Genomic DNA, 15,438 nt, shown 5'->3' with positions numbered 1-15,438 from the left:
CTGCTGGCAGTAGGCTTAATGGAACGCATCATCCAATGAGCTCTATAGCGAAAATAATTATCTCAACTCTTTCAGAATAAGTAGATAAAAACAAGCCCAAAGAGAATCTAACTGATACGAATTAATAGATACTTATGAGGATATATGTACTGTATGCGCTTATGTATCATGTACTATATATATATATGTGTGTATATACATCTATGTGTAGATTACCATATAGAATAGGAGTTTGAATATGTGTGTGAATCTGTGTATGGGCGGATCAGTATGTATGTATTCTTCATAATAAGCAGTGAAAATGAATTGTGTGTGATTCTATCTATTCTTATCATGAGTCCACCTTAATCATGTTCTACAGTAATGATATCTATGGTGTACTAATAATACTGTCATATCATTATGAGTGCTTTCAACCATCATGTAGTTCAACCAGCCATCAAGAGGACACGGGAGCAAGTAAACACTAAGCACACACACATTATTCAGAATGGTGAGTCAATACAACATGTGCCATGGTGATGTAATGAACACATCCATCAGTTTCTTAAGCACCAAATAAACGTTATGAACAGCACGGCATGCAGCGGCTTTCCCGATGTTCTCCGCATTACCGACACTGTACAAACATGAACCATCGCTACACAGCGTGAGGCTGTGATACAGTCTGTGAGACAGTCGATGCTCGGCTGCAGCGTGTGGTGTTCAATGTACGGCTCGGGAAGGTCTTTAAATAAATGATTCCTTGTCGGTAGAATCGATAGCGCTCGTACAGGAAGTCATCATGATGTGATAACGGATCTTGGTGATGTCAAAGAACTCTCTCCCTATAAAACGCTAATCTAACTAATATCGCTTCCTCATCGATGGATCTCTGAGGAAGGGAGCTGACACTTGTTTCCGGGGGAGTGGCAGCTTATCCAGCGGATCTAGCTCAAGCCTGCGCTGGAGCAGGTTCAGGCTTATGGATGTGTTGCTATAGTGATTTTTCCAAACTTGCTTCGAGGAACCGAAAAGCCTCACTTATGTAATCTCATCCTGAAAATTATCCGGCTAACTCAGTTAGCCACGTACGAGGAATAGGGCCCTGGTGAGAAGCCTCAACCAATTATTCAGAAAGAAATGGATGTCTTTCAAACGCCAAAGCCATTCCTTTAGCCTGCTGAGCATCAGCATCATGTCTGGGCAATTCCATATCTGAGGCTGCACGAATCAAAACCTGCTGCATGTTTGAATGTTCTATGTCCTGCTCTATGTCGGCATGCCAGCCTGTTATATGCATGCTTCACAGCAGCTTGTATGAAGCCATAATGTCTGTATATGCACTGGATATTAATATGTGTTCTTGCTCAACAGATAGATATTTTATCTTCCAATTTAACGTCCTGTTAATAATTGGCACTTGTTATTAGTGTTATGGGAATATACCACTCAAGGCTTCAAAACGCAGTCCACATACCAATGGGGGACGTCACGTGAGTCCACTTCTAATATGCAGTCTATGGTCAGTGCCTACCAAAATTGTAACTAATCGCTATAACAATAATTATTCATAGAACTGTTAACTGATTATGGTTAACGGTGCATAATACGAGATGGGTAGCTTTTCGATTCCCGCTCAGAGGCTCTCAAGAGCTCTGCATTAGGCTCTCGCATCACAAGAGCTGAGCCGGCGACTCGTAGCTAACGGGGCTGACAGCGCTAACAGTGCAAAGTACAGCAAATGTACTGAAAGCTGACAGGTGATCGTCAGTGAGAGACGATCTGGATCTGGATTGTTTGTTCACATATCAGAGCTAAATTTGTTAGAGAAGTTATTCATTACCATTAATCCTGATGACAAGTCAGTTCAAGCAGCATTTGTGTTTTTGGGGAATGACTGGTGAAACTGATCTGTTTCCCTAAATGCAATAAAATAGAACACGTCTTCTTCAGAGCGTTCATGTTGTTTCCAACTTAAAGCTCACAAACATAGCGAAGTGTGAAGCACAGCTTCTGACCGCTGTCATTGGTCAGTTTCTGATGCCAGCAGATGTGGTTGAGAGAGTGAAGACAAAAAGAAAGCGCGTTGATGAAAAGTGTACGTATCCGTTATCTTAACACACAGCAACGTGTCACAGACGTCTCCGCTCTGTGGGAACGCAGTCTCTCCTCCCTGTCATCATCTCAAGTCAGAAGCTTTGTTGTCTAACCTTCAAAGAAACACTCGTCCAGCTCAGTCGCCGCCTCAATCTGCCCGAATATCATCTGTCAAACGCTCACCGCACGTTGCCATGACAACACAAACCAGGTGATGATGCTCTCATCAGCCCTCCAGTGTTACTCTGGGGTTGGTGAGTGTGAGACAATATTATGAGCTTCACAAAGCTAAGATAACTACTGCCTTTCACTTAACATCCAGCCTGGATGCTCTACTTGCACAACAAAGATTCCTTTATGGGACATACATCTTGTATTGTCCTGCAGTCCAGAGCAGTAAAAAGGCCTTTCTTGTGAGGGAGGCAGCTGTGGCCACAGAGCTCCCTTCATCTGCTCTCCCTCCTCACAGGCAGCCAGTCTTTGGGCAGGCAGAAGAAGGATCTGATTGATGCTGGCTCTTCCTACAGGCCCACAGCAAGGTCTTGACTTGATAAACGTTTGATTATACGGGCCAGAGGAAGACGAGACTGGAGAGCGTCGCAGGAGACCGAGCTGCCTTCTAAAGAATTGAAATGTCCATTGATTTGAAATCATCATCCAAAATGCTTCTGGAGGTCTCAGCAGCGCTTCAGACACTGTGTGTACTGCACTGTGCCCTCTGAACTGTGTGCTACTGTACTGTTAGGGTGAGTTTGTACCTGCATGGTAGACAAATAAAAAGCAGTGTTTCTTTTGTGTTTTGGGCTTTGGAAAGATGAAAAATACGACACTCTCCCCTGAACTCTAAGGAAATCTGCTGTCTGACTGGCAGGTTCTCTGCACACCGCTCAAAGCTTGACAGGCCTCCTGTGACTAGTTATGGTTGCTAACGAAGGATTGCACAGTGGTTATTCTAGGGAGGTGCTTAGCTAAGGATCAATTCATTTAATTGACAAAAAAGAAGTTACCAAATGTAACATTGCATGATGCAACTTGATCCTTATCAATCTGTCAGTGACACCCACTCAGGTTCAGCACAACACACCATAGGAGAGGCAATTTGCATTGGTTTAGGGGCTCACTGAGTGGCCATAGCCAGAAATGCATGTAGGGATTCAAACACTATCTAGAGCAGGGGGGCCACATGAGGAACAGGGACTGTTGTGGAGGGCCGCACCAATAGACTGAACTCAATCCTGCTCTGTATTATTCCACCTCTTTATAAAAAGCAGTACATTGTTTGGTTTTGATGAGCTCTGAGTGGTAAGAGTCAATATTATGACCAGTGGTGGAATATAACTAAGTGTATTTGCTTATGTACTGTACTTATGTATTCAAGGTACTTTACTTAAGTATTTCCATTTTATTCAACTTTGTACTTCCACTCGACTACATCTCAGAGGGAAATATTGTACTTTTTACTCCACTACATTTGTCTGGCAGCTTTAGTTACTTTGCATATTATCATTATTCAAGCCCAAACTGAAACTTTAAACAGAGTTTAAATGAGCTCCACCTGAAACATCTGCAGCAGGAATAATGATCCATACAAATGTACATTTGTAATATCCATATATAATAGTACAACACTGACTGGATCATGTTTCTGCTAAATGAGTACTTTAATCAGTATTGTTTGTAGTCCAATCACCTGATTTTCAGTTTTTCAGATTAGTGCGAGAACTCTAGTGTGTGTTGGGCGTGAACGAGTGACTGAAGTCAGGCTGAATGTGTGACGTAGTGATGTGAAGGACAGCTGACAGCTGATCGTCAGTGAGAGAGGATCTGCATCTGTTTGTTCACAGAACAAAGAGAACCAACATCTTCTGAGCATGTTGCTTTAGCAGCTTAGCAGCATTTCCTGGAAATAGTGTGTCAACTGAACAGACTGAGTTTACCGTGATGCAGCAATTAGATGCAGACAGTAAATAATTATGAATGTATTAATTAAGCGATCATTAAACTCAGGTCATCCTCTGGGGAGTAGGAACTTGGCCATTAGAGATTTTTGTACAAAGGAAAGATTTGTCCAGATGCCCAATGCAAAGGTCATGGGGTCATCAAAATCTGTCGGATTCATAATCTTGGAAGCACCTGGTAGCCTTGTAGTCAATTCATTCTGACGTCATTTAACCACGACCCCAGTATTTCCCTAACCAAGCATCTTTTGGGCCTAAACCTGATCAACCTTTACAGGTGGCAGATCAGGTTTTTGTATGGACTGTTGTGTTGTTTTGCCCGAACCGAGCCTGTTCTCACTCTCAGGGTGTCAAATACCAACGCTTGGCCAGTAGCCCTCAGCAGGTTTTATAGGTCAGAGAGCCTGAGAGTCCGTCTGTCTGTGAGCAACAATCACTTTCTACGTCATTAAAACTGCCAATGTCAAAAAAGTTTAAGAAATAAAAATACAATCTATTATTTGCTAATCCCTTGAATTGTGTGTCACAGTCACATGACATACGATCATTCAACACTGATATGGGCGGCTGTGGCTCATAGGTGGAGTGGGTCCTCCAATCGGAAGATCGGTGATTTGATTGGCTCCTCCAGTCAATGTGATAGTCCTGATGGGCGCCTTGCATGGTAACCCCTGCAATCAGTGTGTGAATGTGGTCAGAAGACTAGAAAGGCGCTATACAAACACATCTGACAGAGCTCGTAAAGCACACTGGTACAAGCAAACAATAGACAGCAGATGCAGCAGTGACACACGTAACAGTTAGTTGACGTTGCTTTAACGTGACAAGTCGGAGGTAAGGATGTCTCATTTGATAAATGCCTGTGGCCTCTCTCCTTGCCTCTCTCCTTGCCTCTCCTCGCTTCCTCAGCTCCCATCTCTCTAGGCTGGACAAAGACACAAAAAGAGGAGGCAAGGAAAGGAATCAAGGATGTACAAACTGGGAAATGACAAAGGCCAATAGTGATCAAGATATTCTTTTATCACCTAAAAAACTCAATTGAGTTGACACAATACTCTGCTGTTCAAACACCAGACTTGAAAAAACCAAGTAGACAAAAAAAGTAATCTAAGTAACCCTGAAGTGAGACGTTGAAGCTTACAGTGGGTTTCTTAGTCAGGATGTAGCACTAGAGCTGCAGCCAATGTCTGCTTCTTTTACATTCAGAGCTCCTATGAAGGTTTTTGAATGAAGCTTCAAATGTCTGTCGTCAAATTTTATGACGCCATCACCCTAAGAAGAATGTGAAAAACAATGTTGTGTGATTGTGGTGATATAAATATCATTTATGGTGCTGTGAGTTTGCTGCAAGACTTCCCTCTTAATACAAGTGTGTGCTTCCCTTTGTGTGCGACAAGGCGAAACATAAACACATATGGGTTAAAGCAGAATATCTTTGATAGATGAAAAGACTATTCAGAACCTTTTATCCATAAATGTTGACTGTTATTGGAAATATGTGGATCACACAAGTCTGCAACAATCCTACGCAGCCACAACAAGTCTATTCACAGTAATATGTGTGGAGCCTGTTCTTTATCTGCAACTGTGCAGAAATACTGGCAGATACAAAAGTAGCTGTGTAACATTAAACTGTTTGAATATGTGTCCTATGTGCTTAACTCATACTAACATGCATCACACGCATGTCGTGCGTACAGAACTCCTACTGCATTGTGACATCTTTTGAAAATGCTTCTCATGGTGTTTGGGTGAAGCTTCATTGAACTCTTCATTGAAGTCTTGAAGTATTGTGTCTGTGTTTTTTATTGGTCTCAAGGTGTAAATGTCAGTAGCATAGACAGCAGGGGCGCTAATGAGGAGGGCTGCCACATGTCTCTGAATAATTGAACTGTTTCCATGAAGACGAGAGAACACAACAAACCACGTACACACACACACATAACCTCACTCTAATAGCTTTGCTTTACACTGAATACAACATGGCTGCAAAGAATAGAGCATATCAACACAACACAAACACACCCCAAGTACATTGAAAGAGGTTTGGGTCACTAAGCAAACTCACTGTGAAGTGATACCTTCATAGATCAACTACACAGCAATCCACAGTCCTCAATCTGCAATTAGCTTTATTGCAACAACGCTACATGTGATTATCAGGACATTTCCCTTTTTGTCGAGGCTCAGCGAGTAAAGTCTTTCTGTGGAAAGATGTGTGCACATGTGCAGACATACTCTCTCTCCAGCTGTTAAAGCCAACTGACAGCTGATCCAGCTGTGATCAGCTGCTGCAGTCATCAGAAACCGACGTCGCTTCACGTGACGCTTCAGAGGAAAGGACGTCTCATTTCTCTAAAAACACATTTCCTTGTTTCTTCTCTCCTCGCATGGTTTCCTGCGTCTCTACAAGCTTCCCCGGCAGAAGGGACTAAGACTCAAGGGAGGGAAGCATGGATGCAATCTAAGAGACCTGTGATGCACCCTGGGATTAACTTTGCATGTCATCCCCCATCTCTCTATCCTTCATTCTGCTTCCAGTTTACTTTCCCTGGTAATCATCCACCAGCCAGTCACACTAGAAGGGAGAGCAGTCCCGCCTGCCCTACACCTCCATGTCTCTATTAGATGAGCAGCTTTGCCAGCAGGCTCGTTGGCAGTGCACCTAAGAGGCACCTTTAGACTCCCATACGGTCACATTTTGCCCTCCCCAGGATACGAGGCCCCTGAGGAGCGAGGTAATCCAATCCAGAGCCTCTCCCTGCTCTTTCTGCTTGGATGGGACTGTGAATGTCAAGATCAGGACCTGAAAGGCCTTTTCTTCACAGAGCAACAGATGGCGTAAGATGAGGAGGTCTAAAGCCCAGCCCTGCCGCTCACTCCTCTCTATGTAATCCTCGTCTCTCCCACATTCTTTGTCTCCACAGCCATCCTTGGCTTTCCTCCCTTCTTTCTCCTCCTCCTCTGTCCCAAACCACTTTGTAGCCTGATGTCTCTCTGCTGCTATTTTATCTTTCCCTTTCTCTCTCCAGGAGCTTTTCCTTGTGACAGACAGAATGAGAGTCAGTGAGCTACTCCCACAGCAGGAGGTCACATATTGTGCCTAGTCTCGGCAACAGAAACTAAACTAACATTTGCCAACTGTTGGGATGATCAACATGAGTTGAATGGTGAATGAACAGCAACAGTAAGAGGCTGGTATGACAGCGACCTATTTAGAGGAGAGGATGACTCATTACATGTCCTCGTTATATCCTTTCTGTATACGATTGATTGATTCTCACAGTAACTATATTGTTCAATATGTTCAGTACATATACATGAGGTTGAAAGATCATTACAAAACTATGGAATAAATAACAATGTAAAAATATAAGTGAAAGCTATTTATTATAAAATGTACTTAAAGTGATAATATGAGCAAAGTAATGTATAACTGTAACTGTATTGGAATAAAAAGCAACATTTTTGCCTCTGAAATTTAGTGGAATTAAAACTCCAAATTGTTCATAGTAATATTTCACACTGTAATGACGACCCTTTTAAGATCTGTTGACAATATGAAAGCTTTGGTTGCAGGCAGCTACCTGCTGTTCTAAAAAGTGAAGCCAATAGAAGTGTGTTAAAGCTGCATTCTCTCTAATGTCCAGCAGGGGGCGACTCCTCTGGTTGTGTAGAAGTCTATGAGAAAATGACTCTACTTCTCTCTTGATTTATTACCTCAGTAAACATTGTAAACATGAGTTTATGGTCTCAATCTCTAGTTTCAAGTCTTCTTCAATACAGCATGATGTTCATTTAGTAAATGATGGTCCATTTAGAGTCAGACAGACCATAAAGCAGGGGATGCTTTAGGGCGGGGCTACACTCCCACCAGCGGACAGAGAGCACACGTCGGAAAATATGTTGCGTCAACCAGCTGAAAAGCAGACAACAATATCTGTGTTTTTTAAACACTCTCAGGGTGGTGAAGATGGCAACACTCGCTCTCCTGTGAGTGTTGACTGCTGTCATCAAAAGAAACACATGAACACCATGATTCCTTTAAAGGTGCGTTCACACCAAAAGCGTTTCACGCGTCGCGAATCGCGCCAAACGCGCCAAACGCAACGCCGGCATCGCCGGGGACTATTTGTGTTCATTCGCGTCCGCCAAAAAGGGGGCGTGGCTTATCGGCCTGAAAGCTGTTCAACTGTCCGCCATCAACCGTAGAAAAATAACCTCTATTTCTGCTCAGTACGTGTTGTGGAAGTCCCAGATATCACGGGGAACTAAACGCCGTCATGTCTGGTTCATGACATAGTCCGGAGGAGCTCCGTGGATTTCATCGAGCTCACTGTGTCTAGCGAGCCACACGTCGGCTGTTTACTACAGCTGTATGAACACACTATAAACTGACTTGGCTGTGATTTAACGGCAATAAACCGACAAAAAGGGACTCCGAAATAACTACGTAATGATGCCGATTTGTTTTATCAATGAAGCTCGGATCGATCGGTGCTAGGCTATGCTAACATTACGATAACGTCATATAGACGTAAATACGGCAGCGTCTATTCATTGTTTGTACCATATGGTTTACACACAAACATGTCTACACATAGTTTGGTCCGGTCTCTACTGATATGAGGTATCGTAGAGCTCTGGGTGAACATGGCGGCTACAGCATTTATTTTCTGATTTAGCAACGGCAGGACTTCACTGATGACGGAGAGAGCAACTCAACGCTGATTGGCTATCGCGCTGGAGCGTCACGCGATTTTTTCGCAGAAGTTCAAATATTTCAACTTCAGCGTTTGGGGCGTTTCGGCGTTTCGGCGTTTCGGCGTTTTGACGCGTCAAACGCGCCGCGCCAAACGCGCCAAACGCGACGCCCCAAACGCGCCAAACGCGACGCCCCAAACGCCCCAAACGCGTCTGTACATAGACTTTGTATGTAATCGCGCCGCGTCAAACGCGTGAAACGCTTTTGGTGTGAACACGGCTTAATTGTTTGTGTCGGTGTACCCCCCCCCCCCCCCCCCCCCCCCCAAAAAAAAGCTGTAAACCTAGAAAAACACTGCAAGTACAGTCCATTTACCATTTACTCCTGCTACTATTGCTAATACTGCTGTCATTACTGCCACTGCTCATCATTCACCCATTCATACCCTGATGGCAGGGGGCTACCTTGTAAAGTGCCACAGGCCAAGGACTGAAGTTCTTCACATTCACACCCATTCATATACTTTAGACACAGTCTTCAGGAGCAATTTAGGAATAAGTGTCTTGCTCAAGGACACATCGACTGGAGGAGCCAGGAATCAAACCCTCAATTAAAAGATGGCCTCTTGTGATACTAATAGTTGTTGTTGGTGGATTGTGGTTGACTGTCAGCTGGATGTCTGTATCACGATCAATCACACTACTGCACATGTAGAGCACATGATAGAAATAAATGGTGTTAATCGCTACAGTTCCGTCCTTATGGACCCATCAATGTTAAGTTCTTGTCAGATGCACCGTGATGACAAACCACGCTGTACTTTTCCATGCTGATGGAGCAGAGAGGTGGAGGAGATCAGACCCCTCTATGGAGGCATTCATCTGATCAATGAGCACACTGACTGTGGGCTGCCCATTACTGCAGATGGTAAGCCATCAAGGCCATTGAGGCATCCTCAAAGGAAGGCACAGCTGCTGCTGCAGCACACACACACACATTGGAAGAGTACACACACTCTCTCCTCTTCCAGTTTGGACTCAGACCAGTAGCCTTCATCAGAAACATCCGTCTCCTTGTCTTTTTAACACATAAAAAGCCTGTGTAGTATTACCAGCTACAGGGGCACAAGTGGTACGATTCTATGATTCTTTTTGACTTTGGTCACAAACATCTCCCTCCGTTTAAAACATGAATGACTTTTAACTGTAGAAATCAACGGGCATGTGAACAATAAATGAAATAGCAATGTTTCATACTGTTATTGGTGTATGACCCTCATTACAGGGTCAAGAAAGGTGAGCGGGCCTTTGCTGTCCGGGCCCCTCAGCTGTGTAACTCCCTTCCTGGAGATCGACGGCAGCGAGTTCAGAATCACTGTGACTGAGACATACAACCAATTTCATCTGGTGCACATGTACAATCTTGCTCCATCTTGTTTCACCTCTTTGGTTCTGGAACCTATTTTGCTTGAATATTTTTATTTTGAAGCACTTTGTAACAAATGTAATAATAATATTTAAATAATATATCATATATATGAATATGAATATTTGATCATTTCATGTTTTCATGAAAATGTTGGGAACCGAATGTATACCAAAAATAACAAGTTGTTTTGTTTTCTTACTGCTTATTTTGTTGGATCATCAGCCAAGATATCAGAGCTGGACTGATGAGCATATCACTGATGTTAGCCTACAGCAGACGTATCAATATATCAATATCAGTGGATGTTGATATACCGATCATTGGTTAATATTTCAGCCAAAGAGTAACAAAAGATTGCAATACAGAGATGCCAAACAGTGTCAATACATGTTATGCATTTATGATATAAAAAACATCCTATTGCCCAATATATTCTGAGCAGATCTCTAAAATTGCCAATATCTGCCTCGAAATCAGGTCTTACAAAAAAAAGTAGAATGTTATCACACAACAGAAAGCATCAAGTCTTTAAGTCCATATCGTAAAAAAAGTGAAATTGTCATGTTTTTATTTATTTATTATAAATCAGGTTTAAGTCATATTTTCAAACCGTGGAAGCACTGAAGGCTCAATCCATGAAGAAATACACAAAGCCCATACTACTACTGGCTCTTTAAAAGGTTTCTGTACGGTTGGGATGTCATAACTATACAAATTTCACAGTTTTAAACATAAATAATATAAATGTGTCCCAGTTTATTTTCAGTTGCAGAGTATGTGGACGACACCAGCTGACAGGAAGCAAACGTGATTCAAGGTTCAAGGATCATTTGTTGTCATTCTGAAACATGACAAAAGAAATAAAAAAGTAGTCCATTCCTGCAAAAAAACTATTCTCTGGGAAGATATGGCTGGCAACATAAAAAACTCCACATTGGAACTTTGTCCATCAACCTTGAGTATGTTTGAGCACCAAGCATCGTTGAGTTAAACACTGTCTACCTGCAGCTTGATGCTGAATGCCACAATAGAGCCAGGTCTCTGTAAAGATGTGGGCACAACAGTCACCGACGACGGATATCAGACAGCCAGGCGTAGGCAGGCTAGTGGAATAGCCATAGGTCCTAGGTTAGCTTAGCTTCCATCCCGGCCCTCATCCCTTGCTGCCAGTCGCCTCCGGCAGGTCTGGCTGGGGGGTCTGGCTGGGGGGTCAGCCGTAGGAGGTAATTGCCTTAAGGTCTGCTGCACTTAATCCAATCCCCATGCTTCCATCTCCAATGTTGATGAGTGTATTCTGTCATATACCATGTGCTCCGGTAATAAAGACGAAAAGACAACGAAACCCCAGAATCTTTTATGTTTTTAAAATACCTTTAACTTTGTGTTATCTCCTCTCAGTCAGACCAGGACCGGCAAAGAATGGAGCAAAAGTTCTGTTATTGGGGAAATATTGCCATCTATGTCCGGCCTAACATTGTCATGGCGGGTTGTTCTAGGCCACTATTACTACTACTACTACTATTACTACATTTTGACATATTCTTCAGTTGGCCCAATATTCAATTCAGAGTGTTGAGGACCATATTAACTTAGCATTGTTTGGGCTCCTTCATTTGCAAGTGGAGCAGCCCAGATTAGTAAGGCATGGATTCAAGTGTATGAGTCTGTCATCTAAACATTGATTCTGTGAACTCTAATGCAGCAGAGTATAACATCAGTAATGCTGTTTACTTCACTGGGTCCAGACCTTTGCATCCACCCCACCAGCTCTTTCTCCATTAATAAGAAGTAATCAACAAATAAGCAGAGCAAGGGGACTGAAGATTAGCCAAGAGGCGGTACTAACATCACTGTCAAGCTGTTGTCAAGGCGTTGTCAAGTGTTATCAGCTACGCACCGGAACCGCAGAGTAATAATAAGAATGGAGACGGGTTCAGGCGACACTGACGCTTCAAGGCTGTTCTAAATGGATAGAAAGTACTGAGCATCACTCTGCTGTGATGTGTGATGGACCTGTTCCACTGGTAGAGATGTTCAGACTTTAGCAGAGCGTATCACGTCCCCCTTCTCTTTTCAAGCCTTCATCATTTGTGTCCATAACTGTAACGTGATGCTCCGACGGCCCCCTCTTTACAAAACATAGTGAATCTTTAACTCTTACAAGTTATCAAAAGCATAGAAACAAATCCAGACCATCACGTCTCTCATGTCTCTGTTTGGGCTGTTTGATATGACTCCTTTCATTTAAATATACAGCATGTGGGCTTGTTTGTTTTTTTAAAACTTTCTCTTCTAAGTTTCTTGCTCCACTCTTAAAACACCGGCACAAAGTATGTTGTCATGGTAACGCATCACCTGTCGTCTTAAAATGACGTCTTAAATGACATTTAGGGCTGCAACAATGAATCGATAAATAAGGAATGGAACAGGACTCCGGTTCTATTTTGTGGGTTTTTCTCTGAACTAGGGCCGTGATTAAGAGGGACGGCCGGGGGAAACCTCACCGGCCCGGACACGGAGAGGATTGACAGATTGATGCTCTTTCTCCATTCTGTGGGTGGTGGTGCATGGCCGTTCTTAGTCGGTGGAGCGATTTGTCTGGTTCATTACGATAACGAACGAGACTCCGGCATGCTAACTCGTTACGCGGCCCCGTGCGGTCGGCGTCCAGCTTCTTAGAGGGACAAGTGGCGTTCAGCCATACGAGATTGAGCAATAACAGGTCTGTGATGCCCTGAGATGTCCGGGGCTGCACGCGCGCCACACTGAGTGGATCAGCGTGTGTCTACCCTTCACTGAGAGGCGTGGGTAACCCGCTGAACCCCACTCCTGATATTAGTCCATTTATTTTTAATTATTACTTTAACAGCTCAGGGATGTTCGAGCAACCTGTTTTTTCTTCACTTTCTGAAGATTGTTTGCAGTCAGTTCTGTTTTTGAATAACGGGTTGGAAATTAATGCTTTTTTGTTTTTAGTTTTTTTTATCAGATTCATCGATTAATCGAAAAAATAATCGACAGATTAATCAATTATTAAAATAATCGTTAGTTGCAGCCCTAAGATCATTATATAGATGTATTAGATGTGTTGGTCTCCAGTGATTCCCATTGACATTGAATGTGTGGAGGCAGAAACAGTGTATTACAGGAAATGTATGTTCTGCAAGTTAAGAATATTTATATTAGACCATTGTTTCCTCTTTTTAGGTGACAGGAATAAAAATAAGTCATCCTCAACATTTGTTGTGTTTCAGAATAATTAAAAACAAATAGATAACAAATAGCATGTGAGCTCTTCAGCATTTTACTATCATGTTTTTTTCAAATGATGTACAGATTCTCGGCATTGAAAAAGCAGAATAATGAGTCCATGTAGCTGCCGTCAATGGAAAGAATCTTCCCCGCCCCCCCTAGGTTTGGACTGAGAGACCAGAGTCTTTAACCAAGACTGGACAGACTCTTATATGTGTGTCTCACATGTTCAGAGACCGTGACCATTAATAAAAGCAGCAATGTGAAGTATGAAGACAAATCAATGTCAAAATCTGCGAGCACAAATAAGATCCACGTGTGTGTGTGTGTGTGTGTGTGTGTGTGTGTGTGTGTGTGTGTGTGTGTGTGTGTGTGTGTGTGTGTAGAGGTCCCATACGTGCAAATCAAACAGCCGTGCATGTACATTACTTTACATCACAGAATATCTCTGCTCACAATCCACTACATCTCAGAGGTACTTATTGTACTTTACTGTACTACATCTCAGAGATACTTATTGTACTTTTTACTGTACTACATCTCAGAGGTACTTATTGTACTTTACTGTACTACATCTCAGAGATACTTATTGTACTTTTTACTGTACTTCATCTCAGAGGTACTTATTGTACTTTTTACTGTACTACAAACATGTGATGATCTTATAGAATATGATGCATTGCTGTAGATTAAACTAACCAACAGTATGTAAAGGAGTTAAAACATCATACACATAGAGCATGCAAAGGTCATGTTCCGGTCCTTTGCATGAGGAGATTCTCTCGAACTGGATCTCATTGAATTTGAATTGAATACTCGTGCCCTAGCAGATGAGTTCAGTCACCATTGAGCCTATGCAGATCTAGACCTAAGTGATGGATTTGTGGAGTTGTAGGCCTCCTCCACAACTAACTGATGGAAGATGTAGGACCTCACATAAACAGCTCTGAGTGCCCTTCACCTCTTCCTGTCTTGTGCTGAGTGATTATGACAAGCCCATACATCCTGAAATGATTATAGCATTATTTGCAGTTGCAGGGTCATGCCAGCACTCAGACCTGACAACAGGACCAGCAGGCACGTACTGCTATTCCACGTCATAATTAAACCTCTCTTGTGCAAAATAGCAAGCCGTTCAGACCCACTCACACACAGAGACACGGGGCGCTCTGTCTTTCTTTAGACAAACATTTGTTTCCACATGAGCAAGACAATAGCTGGATGCCCTTGTTCGCCCTTTGGTCAAATGAACAATCGTCACAATGCCGGATGATAGATGTCACATCCGTGCTGTGTCGGTGTCTGGATCACACACTGCTGTTTCTCTAGCTGTCTGGTTGTTTATGTCATCCTTACCTTTCCGGATGAGGTCCTCGATTTCTTGGTCGAAGCCAAGCCGATAGCATTTCCTCCACAGCCCCATGTTGGTTGAGTTATACTGCCTGCTGCACTCATCCGCGGCGCTCATGGCAAACAGCTGCCGTCGATTCCGGGCCAGCAGCAGCTTCTCCTCCCAGCGGGGCAGGCTGCTCCGGCTGCTCCGGCTGGCCCGCAGCGGCAGGCTGTTGTTGGGGATGTAGATGAAGCCCGGGTCCTTGCGGCGGCTGGAAAAGCTTCGGCACCGCTCCCTGTACCTCCTGGCGTCAGTCTCGTACCAGTGGTCGGAGCACATCGCCACGGCCAGCATGCCCAGGGCGCAGAGAGAAAGAGAGAGCCCGGCGTAGAGCAGTAACTTCCCGGCAGCCATGCTCGCTTCTGTCAGAGCCGCATCAGCACCTCGACACACGAACAGCTTCTCTGCGGCTTCCCCGCGAGTTCAGCTCACATCACCTCTGGAGAGCAGCGTCGGGACCATTTTATATGTATAGGTGGCGATTTTGTGCAAAGAGAAGGAAACCCTTTCCGGTAACACGGCTCACTGGCGAAATAAAATGTTGAATTCCTGTATTCCGGTGTTTTGGGCGAATAAGTGACAACGTCTTGCCGGAGTGTTCGGCGTTGCAGCAGCTTGGCGGC

The 15,438-nt window shown here is 43.5% G+C and overlaps 1 protein-coding gene across 1 annotated transcript in view; it reads right to left on the bottom strand.

Annotated features, from left to right (window-relative positions):
* The window catches only part of LOC306714240 (transmembrane protein 178B), a gene marked incomplete at both ends in the record, with an annotated part of 86,749 nt that extends 71,580 nt beyond the window's left edge, over positions 1-15,169 (bottom strand). Inside the window, one exon of the mRNA XM_079184209.1 lies at positions 14,779-15,169. Coding sequence (XP_079040335.1) covers positions 14,779-15,169 — 391 coding nt within the window. The remainder of the gene's footprint in view (positions 1-14,778) is intronic.
* Positions 15,170-15,438: the final 269 nt, after the last annotated feature.

The sequence above is a fragment of the Pholis gunnellus genome, assembly GCF_910591455.1.
Source record: "Pholis gunnellus genome assembly, chromosome: 22".
In the NCBI taxonomy this organism is placed as follows: domain Eukaryota; kingdom Metazoa; phylum Chordata; class Actinopteri; order Perciformes; family Pholidae; genus Pholis; species Pholis gunnellus.
This window is presented reverse-complemented; position numbering and strand designations above follow the sequence as displayed.